The 12,502-nt window shown below is 35.9% G+C and overlaps 1 protein-coding gene across 1 annotated transcript; it reads left to right on the top strand.

The window, feature by feature from the left end:
- Window positions 1-282: 282 nt before the first annotated feature.
- On the top strand, window positions 283-2,870 carry LOC149149261 (rust resistance kinase Lr10-like). Its single transcript, XM_089442432.1, has 5 exons — window positions 283-534; window positions 666-704; window positions 820-879; window positions 1,369-2,303; window positions 2,850-2,870. The coding sequence occupies exons 1-5, from the start codon at window positions 459-461 to the stop codon at window positions 2,868-2,870; spliced, it is 1,131 nt and encodes a 376-aa protein (XP_089298558.1). The 5' UTR covers window positions 283-458.
- The last annotated feature ends 9,632 nt before the right edge of the window (window positions 2,871-12,502 follow it).

The raw sequence follows: 12,502 nt of genomic DNA, 5'->3' as shown, positions 1-12,502 counted from the left end.
AAAAAGTTTATTATAAAAATAATTAATGATGAAAGTCATGATAAAGTCCTTCCTCTTGATTGCGGTTATTCTTTCGAAGAAATTGCCATTACACACTCCGAAGACTTTCTCATAATGCGGCCAAAAGACCATTGTAGCCTCCCAAGACTTTTCATAGTGTGTGCGGTCGTGACTGTCGTTCCATTTCATTCGTTGGTAGTTGTTGACCCCAAACATTCTCATGATATTAAAAAGAAAATAGAAATGAGCATAGCATAACATAACTTTCGGTATCTTCGTAGTTGCATCCAAGAATGAACCATAACCATTCCTTTCTCCCCTGAGAATTATAGGGATAATTCTGGCTTTGTTCAGTTTGTTATTATTAAAATCTTTATCAGAATTGTAATTTTGAATGGTTTGATTTATAATTTCTTCACATCACATATCATTTCCGGGTTCTTCTGGTTTGGACGAAGATGGCATCGATATCAATCCCTTCATTCCACAGCAGTTGCAGATACTCCATGGCGACTCTTAGGCTCATGGTAGCAGGTAAAATTATGGTTTTTTCCTCTTTCATTGATTCCTATTGAACCTTACTATGAATTAGTATCTAGTTTCCACTAATTTTTTTCTGGTTGGACGAATATCACAATGACATTAATCTCTTCATTCCGCCACAGTTGCAGTTTGCACCGTGGGAGCACTTCTTGTCCTAATAAGTACGTTTATGATTTTTCCCTATGTCACTATCTCCTATTGAACCTCACTTAATTGGAATTGTATATTGAGGTTTGATGAAGATTATATACTCATATCAATCTCTTCATTTAACAGCATATACAGTTTGTGCCACGGCCGGATATTCACATTGCCCTGTGATATTGGGATCACCAGGTAATTTAGATCTGAGGCTTTTGCAATCTGAGTTCTGTTTGGATTTGTTTCCGGATCCATTGCATGAGATTTTGGATTATCGACATTTTAAACCTTTCAACCCTCTGCTTATTTTGCAGCGATGATGAACTTCATAAGCAGAGGGTTGAAAGGTTGATAATCCAAAAGCTCTTGCAATAAAAATGGAAATAAATCCCTAACATGACCAGGTAAATTTACGATTTCTTCTATGATCTTACTAGAGGAATATGTAAAGTTTTATCTAGATTTTATTAAAAGAACAAAGAAGAACAAGATGTAAAAGCATGTGGAGACAGAAACATGACATATGTACTCTCTTTTTATTTCAATGAAAAGACTTTGTTTTCTGCTGAAAAAAATAATGATTTCTTCTGTGTCACTGTTGCTGAAAATTTTGTATATTCTTCCCATTATTCTCTTAGTATTGGATTAAAATAGCATTGATATCAATCTATTTATCCCTTGCAGTTTTCTTAGTTCCAGGACTAGGGTTATTCTTAGGCATCCTCTTTTGGATAATGCTCTCCTATACTTGGGCGGTTTTGAGTAGAATTAAATCTCCTCCTGGTGGCTCCATTTCATTGGTAGAGAAATTCCTAAGGGAATATGCTTATGAAATGCCAACCAGATATTCACAATCTCAACTCAAGAAGATCACAAACAACTTTGCAGAAAAGTTGGGTGAAGGAGGTTGCGGTGTCGTCTATAAAGGAAAGCTACACAATGGAACTCTAGTTGCTGTGAAACTTCTTGATAGGCATAGGCACAGCGAGGCCCAATTCATGAATGAAGTGGCCACCATTGGACATCTCCATCATGTCAATTTGGTTCGTCTCTTGGGCTTTTGCTTTGAAAGCTTTACAAGCGCGCTTCTATATGAATACATGCCTAATGGATCTCTGGATAGATTTATTTTTGGCCGAAAAGAGGAAGGGGGAATGTTAAATTGGGAACAATTGCATTCAATAGCTCTGGGTGCGGCTCGAGGAATTGCATATTTGCACCAGGATTGCAACAAGCTCATCGTACACTTCGACATCAAACCTCACAATATATTGCTGGACGCCAAGTTCACACCAAAGGTTTCAGATTTCGGTCTGGCTAAACTTTGTGGGAAGGGAGACGACCATATATCAATGACAGCCGCGAGAGGCACGCCGGGTTATGTTGCTCCAGAGCTGTGTCACATTGACGCGGGTCCAGTTACAGATAAATCAGACGTCTATAGTTTCGGAATGCTGTTGCTAGAGATTGTTGGGGGCAGAAAGAATCTTGATATGCGTTTGAGCCGTTCCAGTCAGTGGTACTTTCCTGACTGGGTTTCCAATCTGCTTGAGAGTGGGGAGTTAGGGATGCGCTTGAGAGAAGGAAGAGGAGAAATTGAAAGTGAAGATGAGGAGAAGGTGATTGTTGAAATATTAATTTCAACCGCATTTACTGCAGCGTGGTTTGGCAAAACCACCCAGACTTCCCCGCACCACCATTCGCAAAAGGTTGTTTCCGTAAGGAGGGCTCCGACACAATCAGCACGAGACACACGTTCAGTGTACAATCATGAAACCATCCATTCCCTGGCCATTAAAAGTCGTTTGAGTTGTGTGAGGTTGGTGTGCGAATTGCGTCCGATCAGGTCAACGCATATGGATTCACTCCAACCTGCCAGAACGTTAATTTTACTTTTACCGCTGGCTTTTAATTAATGCATTTAATGCTTAGTCATAGTTTTAGGTAGAAACTTTTAATTTTATTGTTTTTTAAACTTACGGAAGTATGGGTAAGGTATTGTATGTAATGTGTTATGTTTTAGAGTGTTGACTTTTTGATATAGCATATGGAATGAAAAGAGAAGGTGTGCGCAGCAGCGAAGGAGAAAAATAGGAGAGCACAGCAGTGCGATGAGATGAAGAAAGACTCCTGGCAGTTAATGAAATTTGTGATTACTCTTACAGGTGCTTGTAGCTGTTCGTTGAAACGAATGGGAATGGAATGTAAATTTTTTGTAATGTGAAAACCCAGGAATGTAATGAAAAAAATTTCACTCAAAAGTGAATGTGAAAGTTTTTTTTATTTTACAGCAGTAAACCCATGTAAGGAATTTTTACTTCTACAGCAGTAAATGTAAAAGCTCCTTTTACAGCAGTAAAAGTGTATGAAGATTTTACACAGCAGTGTAAAAATCATTTGTAAAAGAGAGACAGAGTATTTTGTTTTGGTGAAAGTTCTTGTGTAAATCCCTCTCAGCAAAGAGGATGAATATGTATCAAGCATTTTGTTTTAAAGAATAAAAATCTTTTTATGGTGGTGTAATACTCTGTTCTCAGACAAATTTTTTTAAAAGCTTTCCTGTGCAAAAGATCCTGTGGAGAGAGAAACAGAGCATTGCCTCTGTGTTGAGTTTTATTTGTGTGTTTTTGGGATTTTACCAGAAAAATCCCCAATAGTGGTATCAGAGCAGGGTTAGGCTCTTTGAAGGTGTTCAAGAAGCTGAAGGGAGGAGTCTTTTGTTGCAGCAGTAAATCTTCTCCAGCAAAGTGAAGTCTCAGACAAAGAATTCAGGTATTCCTCAAAGTTTTCTTTTTGTTACTGCTGAAGAAACAGTTAGTTGTTTTAAAATACACAGTCAAGAAATTGAAGCATAGTTGAGGATGCAAGGAATGGCTAGCAACAACACTAGTATGGGTATGTTTAACACCCAGCTCCCACAGTTTAATGGGAAGAACTATGACTACTGGTCAATAACCATGAGAGCTTTATTTATCTTTCAAGATTTATGGGAATTAGTTGAATATGGGTTTGAAGAACCAGCAGATGAAGAAGAGTTTAACAGTTTGACACAGGGAGAGAGAGATCTGTTGAAGAGCAATAGGAAGAAGGATGCAAAAGCCATTGTATTTTTGTATCAAGCAGTGGACCAGAATGTGTTTCCAAGGATAGCAGCAGCTAAGACATCCAATGAAGCATGGAAAACCCTCAAAACAGCCTATCAAGGCATGGAGAAAGTGAAGACAACAAAACTACAGTTGCTGAGGAAAGATTTTGAGAATCTGAGCATGAAGGAGTCAGACACCATTGACTCATTCTTTACACATGTGATTGGTCTGGTCACACAGATGAGGACTCATGGAGAAACCCTTGAAGAAAGGAGGATTGTGGAGAAACTGTTAAGGGTCCTACCCTCAAAGTTTGATGTTATTGTCACCACCATTGAAGAGACAAAGGATCTCTCAAACTTTTTAGTTGATGAGCTTCATGCATCACTGATAACACATGAGCAGAGGTTGAGTAGAAATGAAAACTCATCTCTAGAGCAAGCCTTCAAGACCCAGATGTCCTTTGGAAGAGGAAGAGGTCAAGGCAGAGGAAACAAGAGAGGAAGAGGCAGAAGCCAGAACAGAGGTGGAAGGAACAGTCCAGAAAATGCTCAAGGAAGAGGTAGCAATCCAAATCAGAACCAAGGCCAAGGCAGCAGCCAACAAAGAGGACAACATCATGCTCAAGGACAAAGGTATGAAAAATCCAATGTCCAATGCTATTATTGTAAAAAATATGGGCATTATGCCAGTGAATGTAGGAAAAAGCAACATGATATGAGTAATAGACAAAATGCAAATGTCAGTAGAGAAAACATCAGCCAAGATAATGTGTTGTTAGCTTGTAACATGGCTGAAACAAACAGTGAGGACATATGGTTTTTAGACTCAGGTTGCAACAACCATATGACAGGAAACATAGCCCTCTTTTCTGCCCTAGATAAAAATGTAAAATCAGAAGTCACACTAGGAACTGATAGCAAAATTTCTGTTATGGGAAAAGGAGAAGTCAAAATATTTACAAAGAAGGGTGAAAGGAAAACCATAGCAGATGTCTACTATGTCCCTGGAATGAGATGTAACCTCTTGAGTATTGGACATCTTGTCCATAAGGGGTACAATGTTTTCTTTGAGAATGATGTATGCACCATCATGGATATAGCATCGAGCAAACGATGCATTTCTGAAGTGAAAATGACAAGGAACAGGATGTTCCCTCTTAGAATAAGGGCAGATTTGAAAAACAAGAATGTAATTGCAGCAGTTACTCAAGAGGCTTTCCAAAGCGTGCCAAAGGATGAAAATTGGTTGTGGCACTTGAGATTTGGACATCTCAATTTTGGAGGTCTAAACTTGTTAAGAAGAAAAGGAATGGTAAGAGGATTACCATTGATAGAGAAACCGGACAGCCTTTGTGAAGGTTGCATTTTGGGGAAACAACATAGAGAAAGTTTTCCATCAGGTAAAAGCATAAGGGCAAAGGCACCCTTAGAGATCATCCACTCAGATTTATGTGGACCGATGCAAGCTCCATCACTAGCAGGCAGCCAATATTTCCTAACATTCATTGATGATTTTACAAGAAAAACTTGGGTATATTTCCTTAAAAACAAAAGTGAAGTGTTTGAGAAATTCCGAAATTTCAAGGCACTTGTGGAAAACCAAAGCGGGCTGCATATTAAAGTTTTGAGAACTGATAGAGGAGGTGAGTATATCTCCAAGGAATTCCTAAGATTTTGCAGAGAAAATGGAATTCACAAACAATTTAAAACTAGGTACACTCCGCAGCAAAATGGAGTTGCTGAAAGGAAGAACAGGACCATCATGGATATGGCGAAGAGCATGCTAAAGGCAAAGCATTTGCCAAATGATTATTGGGCTGAAGCTGTAAATTGTGCAGTGTATATTTTGAACAGGTGTCCTACAAAAGCAGTGTTGAACAAAGTGCCGGAAGAAGCATGGAGTGGGAGAAAGCAAGGTGTCACCCACTTGAAAGTTTTTGGATGTGTGGCCTATGCACACATTCCGGATCAGCTAAGGAGGAAGTTGGACAACAAAGGGGAGAAATGTATTTTCATTGGATACAGTGAGGAATACAAAGCCTACAGGTTGTATATCTCATCCACCAAGAAGTTTTTTGTCAGCAGAGATGTTCAGTTTATTGAGGAGGAAGCTTGGGATGGAAGCATAGAGAAAACAGTGAATGTTAAAAACTGTTTGTCTGATGATGAAGATGATGAGGAGATGGCTGAAATGCATCCCCAAACAGCAGTGCCAACACAAGGACAGCAAGGGACACCACTGAGGATAAATGAAAATGCTTCTCCAAGCACATCACAAGGAGGAAATTCAAGTGCATCTTCAAGCACTTGCACACCAAATGAAAGGGGTAAGAAATTTAGAAATTTAAGTGACATTTATGATGAAAGAATGAATTCCTTATTTGCCTTGTATTGTCATGTTGATGATCCTATTCATTTCAAAGATGCAATTAAAGATAGGAAATGGATAGAAGCTATGGATGAGGAGATGAATGCCATAGAGAGAAACAAGACATGGGATTTGGTTGAGCTACCAAAAGGTAAAGAAGTCATTGGAGTCAAATGGGTCTACAAGACCAAGAGTAATGCTGAAGGCAAGATAGAAAGACACAAGGCAAGGCTGGTTGTCAAAGGATACAAGCAGCAGTATGGGAGAGATTATGAGGAGACTTTCGCACCGGTTGCAAGAATGGAAACTGTGAGAGCAGTGCTGTCCATAGTAGCACAAAACAAATGGAAAGTCTACCAAATGGACGTGAAGTCAGCATTCCTAAATGGAGCGTTAAAGGAAGAGGTTTATGTTGAACAGCCTCTAGGCTATGAGAAGAAAGGTGAAGAGCACAAAGTGTGCAAATTGAAGAAAGCTCTTTATGGGCTGAAGCAAGCGCCAAGAGCATGGTACAGCAGGATAGATTCCTATCTATTGGATAATCAATTTGACAAGTGTGAAGGAGAACCCACCGTCTACATCAAAGAAAAAGATGGTAAAATTTTAATTGTTGTCTTATATGTTGATGATGTTATTTTCACAGGTAATGATGATCAACTCATTAAGAATTTTAAATCAGTCATGAAAGAGGAATTTGAAATGATTGACATGGGTTTCTTGAGATACTTCTTAGGCATAGAAGTAGATCAAAATGAAAAAGGAATTTTTATCTCACAAGCTAGATATGTAAATCAAGTGTTGGGCAGATTCCACATGCAAGAATGCAAAGCAGCGATCACTCCCACAGTAATGGGATTAAAACTCAGTAGAGAGGACAACAGCAAGGATTTTGATCCTAGCTTGTATAAGAGTATTGTTGGCAGCCTTATGTATTTAACAGCTACTAGGCCTGACATTATGTTTGTTGTTAGTTTAATTTCCAGATTCATGGAGAGGCCAAAGGAGGCACATTGGCAGGCAGTAAAAAGAATTTTGAGGTATGTCAAAGGTACCAAAAGGTTTGGAATTTTATATAATGTCTCAGAACATTCAAATTTAATTGGATACACTGACAGTAATTGGGCTGGAAGTGTAGATGATCGGAAAAGCAATTCCGGTTATGTCTTTCACATGGGTTCAGGAGCCATTTCATGGGATTCTAAGAAGCAGTCCATTGTAGAATTGTCTACAGCAGAGGCTGAATATGTGGCAACTACAGTAGCAGCATGTCAAGCAGTTTGGATGAGAAGAATGTTAAGAAGCTTAGGCCAAGAGCAGGCAAAAGCGACAGTGATTTTTTGTGACAATAGCTCAGCTATTGCATTGTCAAAGAATTCAGTGTTTCATAATAGAACGAAACACATTGATACAAGGTTTCATTACATCAGGGAATTGGTGAGCAATGGAGAAATTGTCTTAGAACATTGTAGGACTCAGGAACAGGTTGCAGACATTTTGACAAAGCCACTGGACCAGAAAAGCTTTGAATTTTTGAGAAAGTGTTTGGGTATGACTGAATGCCCAGCAGTTGAAATTAAAGGGGAGTGTTGAAATATTAATTTCAACCGCATTTACTACAGCGTGGTTTGGCAAAACCACCCAGACTTCCCCGCACCACCATTTGCAAAAGGTTGTTTCCGTAAGGAGGGCTCCGACACAATCAGCACGAGACACGCGTCCAGTGTACAATCATGAAACCGCCCATTCCCCGGCCATTAAAAGTCGTTTGAGTTGTGTGAGGTTGGTGTGCGAATTGCGTCCGATCAGGTCAATGCATATGGATTCACTCCAACCTGCCAGAACGTTAATTTTACTTTTACCGCTGGCTTTTAATTAATGCATTTAATGCTTAGTCATAGTTTTAGGTAGAAACTTTTAATTTTATTGTTTTTTAAACTTACGGAAGTATGGGTAAGGTATTGTATGTAATGTGTTATGTTTTAGAGTGTTGACTTTTTGATATAGCATATGGAATGAAAAGAGAAGGTGTGAGCAGCAACGAAGGAGAAAAATAGGAGAGCACAACAGTGCGATGAGATGAAGAAAGACTCCTGGTAGTTAATGAAATTTGTGATTAATGAAATTTGTGATTACTCTTACAGGTGATTGTAGCTGTTCGTTGAAACGAATGGGAATGGAATGTAAATTTTTTGTAATGTGAAAACCCAGGAATGTAATGAAAAAAATTTCACTCAAAAGTGAATGTGAAAGTTTTTTTATTTTACAGCAGTAAACCCATGTAAGGAATTTTTACTTCTACAGCAGTAAATGTAAAAGCTCCTTTTACAGCAGTAAAAGTGTATGAAGATTTTACACAGCAGTGTAAAAATCATTTGTAAAAGAGAGACAGAGTATTTTGTTTTGGTGAAAGTTCTTGTGTAAATCCTTCTCAGCAAAGAGGATGAATATGTATCAGTCATTTTGTTTTAAAGAATAAAAATCTTTTTATGGTGGTGTAATACTCTGTTCTCAGACAAATTTTTTTAAAAGCTTTCCTGTGCAAAAGATCCTGTGGAGAGAGAAACAGAGCATTGCCTCTGTGTTGAGTTTTATTTGTGTGTTTTTGGGATTTTACCAGAAAAATCCCCAACAGTGATGAGGCTTATGACTAAAATTGGGCTTTGGTGCATACAATACAACTCCACAGATCGGCCTTGCATGGCCAGAGTTGTTCAGATGTTAGAAGGCAATGAAGACGACGTGGTCAATCCTCCTTTGCGCTTCGATATATTCTCCGTTCCGCCTGCAATGCCCGCTGCCCCTGAAATACCTTTGTTGTCCAGGACTGAAGAATCTTCATCAATTGATATGCAGGGGAGATTGGGTTATTAAACAGATTCTGAAGTGATATGCAGGGAAGATTGGGTTATTAAACAGATTCTGAAGTGATATGCAGGGAAGATTGGGTTACTAAATAAATTTTGAGAATAATTCGAAATTGTATTTCCAAATTGACTTTATTTCTGTTTATCAAATTTCGAAATTTCAAGTCTGTAGTATGAATATGGAGAATTTCGAAATTTCGAGTCTGTACTATGTAGTATAGATTTTGGTATTGACGAGGACGTTTTGCGACTTTGGTCTTACAGCATTCAAATATCTTATTGGAGATAATTACAACCCATCACATTCAATTAACGGGTGAGAAAGATATATATGATAAGCTTCAACAATAAAATTGAAAATATCAAACTACTCATCTATATGATATAACTGTATGTTGGATCCTTCACACTTGATACCTGATTTTCCTAGACATTAATATGTAACAATTTATGAACATCGTTATATGTTATATCTCTTTATATTGATCTCTGTAAGTTCAATTTTATCATGGCAAGAAGTTTAATAATTGCAATTTTTTCTTTCATAAAATTATAATGAGCAATTGTTTTTGAAGGTGGAAAAAATACCTTTTTATAATGTTGGTGAATAATTCGGTCTCATGTGTACCATATTTAAAAAAAAAAATGGTTCAATGTGTGTTTTGCTGCTATATATACTTTGTCATGAGATTCTTTTTGAATATTTAAGCAAAATATAATATATTGTATGGAAAATGTAAACTGAAAAGTTGGTTATGGAGAGAAGAGCTCAAAGGAGAATGTGATGTGCTTTATAGAGAAGCTCTTTCATAAAAAAAAACAATATATTACAGAAAGATATTTTGTTATGATGTCATGTATTGTATGGAAAACAATATTGTGTGCAACACACTGCAGAGAATGTGAAATATTCAACTAATTTTTTTTAGAGCTACAATGTATCGCAAGTAAAAACCTTTATTGTGACATGGTGTGTTGTAAGGGAAAAAAGTTTGAATACGAAACGGTCAAAGGAGCAAATTTTTAGTAAGATGCAATGAACTAAAAGTTGCATTGGAGAAAAAGAAGAAAATCTATTTGTTGCAATGAAGGAAAATTTGTGTTGCATAGAAAAGAAAAATTATGGAAACACATTGTACAATATGGAGTTAAACTTTTAAGTGATGTGATATATAGTGGACATGGAAATTTATTGGGAATGAGATATATGGAATTGAAGGGAAACTTGAGGAAATGTGGAACTTTGGGTGTGAAATGTTGCGAAGGAAGAAATTTTTGGAAAATGCAAAAAGGAAATTTTGGCCAAGTTTTCTGGAAAATTATAAGTTTTTGCTATTCTCTCTTGTTGTGAAGAAAATATCTTTTAGAAGACTTGAAACAACAAATCAAAAAGAACTTTTAGCACTATGACACATCACAAGGAAGAAAGCTTTTGCAACATGCGATATATATATTTTTTAATTTATTTCAAAATTTATATAAAAGATTATATAAGGAAAAATATACTTTTAGTTTTCAGAATTACTTCCCATAGTTATTGGTGGGATGCATATTTTTATTTTAAAATTATGAAGGTAATGAGTTGAAACCTTTTTCTTACCCACTAATCTATATTTTTAATCAAAATTTCCAAATATAAATCAATAATGAAAGGAAAAAGAGAAGTTTAGAAACAATGCATTTGTATCTATTTTTCAAGTAATCAGATGTTTTATTTTCCGATGAGCTTTTCATTTTGGATATTAAATGATGAAGAATCAGTCGAGAAGGATATTTCTTTTGGTCCATTTATACCATGTTAGAAAATATCATCCCTTAATACCATGGTACAATATATACAAATAAATTTCAAGTCAAATTTTAATATGTTACAACATTGATATCATACATCATAGGTGAAATGGTAAGAACAAGATGACCAATCCCTAACATCATACTCTAATGTCAAGCAAAATAGTGTTATAAAATAGCAAATATTATACACCTCGCAACAAAGTAATAATGTTGTATAGGTTGGCATATAAACCCTTGGATCTTAGGCATTTCAAATCCAAGAGTATATATCCTAGCTTATAAAACATTTATTACTTTGTTGCATGATGCATATTGATTGCCTCGTAATATAATCCAGGTTTGACTTTGAAAAACAAAACTTGATGAAGGTAGTCCCAAGTGGTGTTTTGCATGGAACCATCTCTAACTCGGATTGTTCAAAATAAGATATAGAAAATTAACTTTTGAAATTCACATCTATTAGATACTCAAGTGATTAAATATTATACATTTTTCAGCCAAAATTTGTATTTAGAAGCAATGTGGTCACATTCAGTATTAATTTTCCCTTTTGCACATCATAATATGTAATAAGAAACATGTCAATGACCACACCAACAAATTGTTAAAACATGATGAGAATAATCAAAAGGTAAGGTGACAATGGATGATTTCATTTGCATTAAGTCAGTGTACCATTCAAATCAATGGGAAATATGATCTCAATGATTCTCTGACAGATTTTGATGATTGTGTTCAATGACCTTGAGGGCTTAATGAGGCATATGAATCACGTGAGGGAAATTCCTTAGAAGGTAATTAGAAACAAATGCATAATGACCTTTTATATTTACCTGGAAAATTCATATAGAATGATGAGTAGGAGTTAAATAGCCATTGGTAGAATCAATAATTTTAGTTGGATTATATGGATTAAGGATATTACCTCCAATCATTTCATGTTTCTTTGAATCAACATAAATCCTCTTAATAATATAGATGACATGTAATATTAAGTTCGTGAATCACATAGTAGTTAAATAAAAACCATTTTCTTGAATACTAAATTATATAGTAGAATTATTTAAAATATACCAAAAAAATTTCATAAGCAAGACTTACAAAACTATTTGTTAAAATATTTATAAATTATTCCACACAAAACCCATGTATGATTTTTTAAACAAAATATAGAAATTCATATATTTTAAATTTACAAAAATTCACTTCTTTATATTAACAACTCTAAGGGACATGGCTACATTACTGTAAACACATATGGCTTGGGTATGAAAGTACTGAGATAGAGCTAGCTATCTCTTTCAAGGATCTTGTATTTCTATTACAAATCAACCTCATGAGGGGCTTTCATTATGAATATAATATTTCTTTCCATGGAAAGGGTTCTATTATCACTATAATATTTAGACATCATAGATCTTGTTGACATTGACCTCATCATCATCACTAGACTTTAATGTCCCCTAGGTGTTATACAAGATACATCATTAGAAAACCAACTATGAGTTAGAACCAAAAACAACATAGGATAGAACATACATGGAAGGAAATCATCATTCATAAAATGGATAGCTAAATTTCATTTAAATAAAAAGATAGAGTTTTGTTTATATTGACATCATCATCATCAATATACTTTAATCTCTGCTAAGTGCTATAAAAGGTAAATCATTAGAAAACTAATTATGAGTTGGAACCAAAAAC

The sequence above is a fragment of the Pinus tabuliformis genome, chromosome 9, assembly GCF_031772625.1.
Source record: "Pinus tabuliformis cultivar Carrire ecotype Pingquan chromosome 9, CPIR1, whole genome shotgun sequence".
Lineage (NCBI taxonomy): Eukaryota > Viridiplantae > Streptophyta > Pinopsida > Pinales > Pinaceae > Pinus > Pinus tabuliformis.
This window is presented reverse-complemented; position numbering and strand designations above follow the sequence as displayed.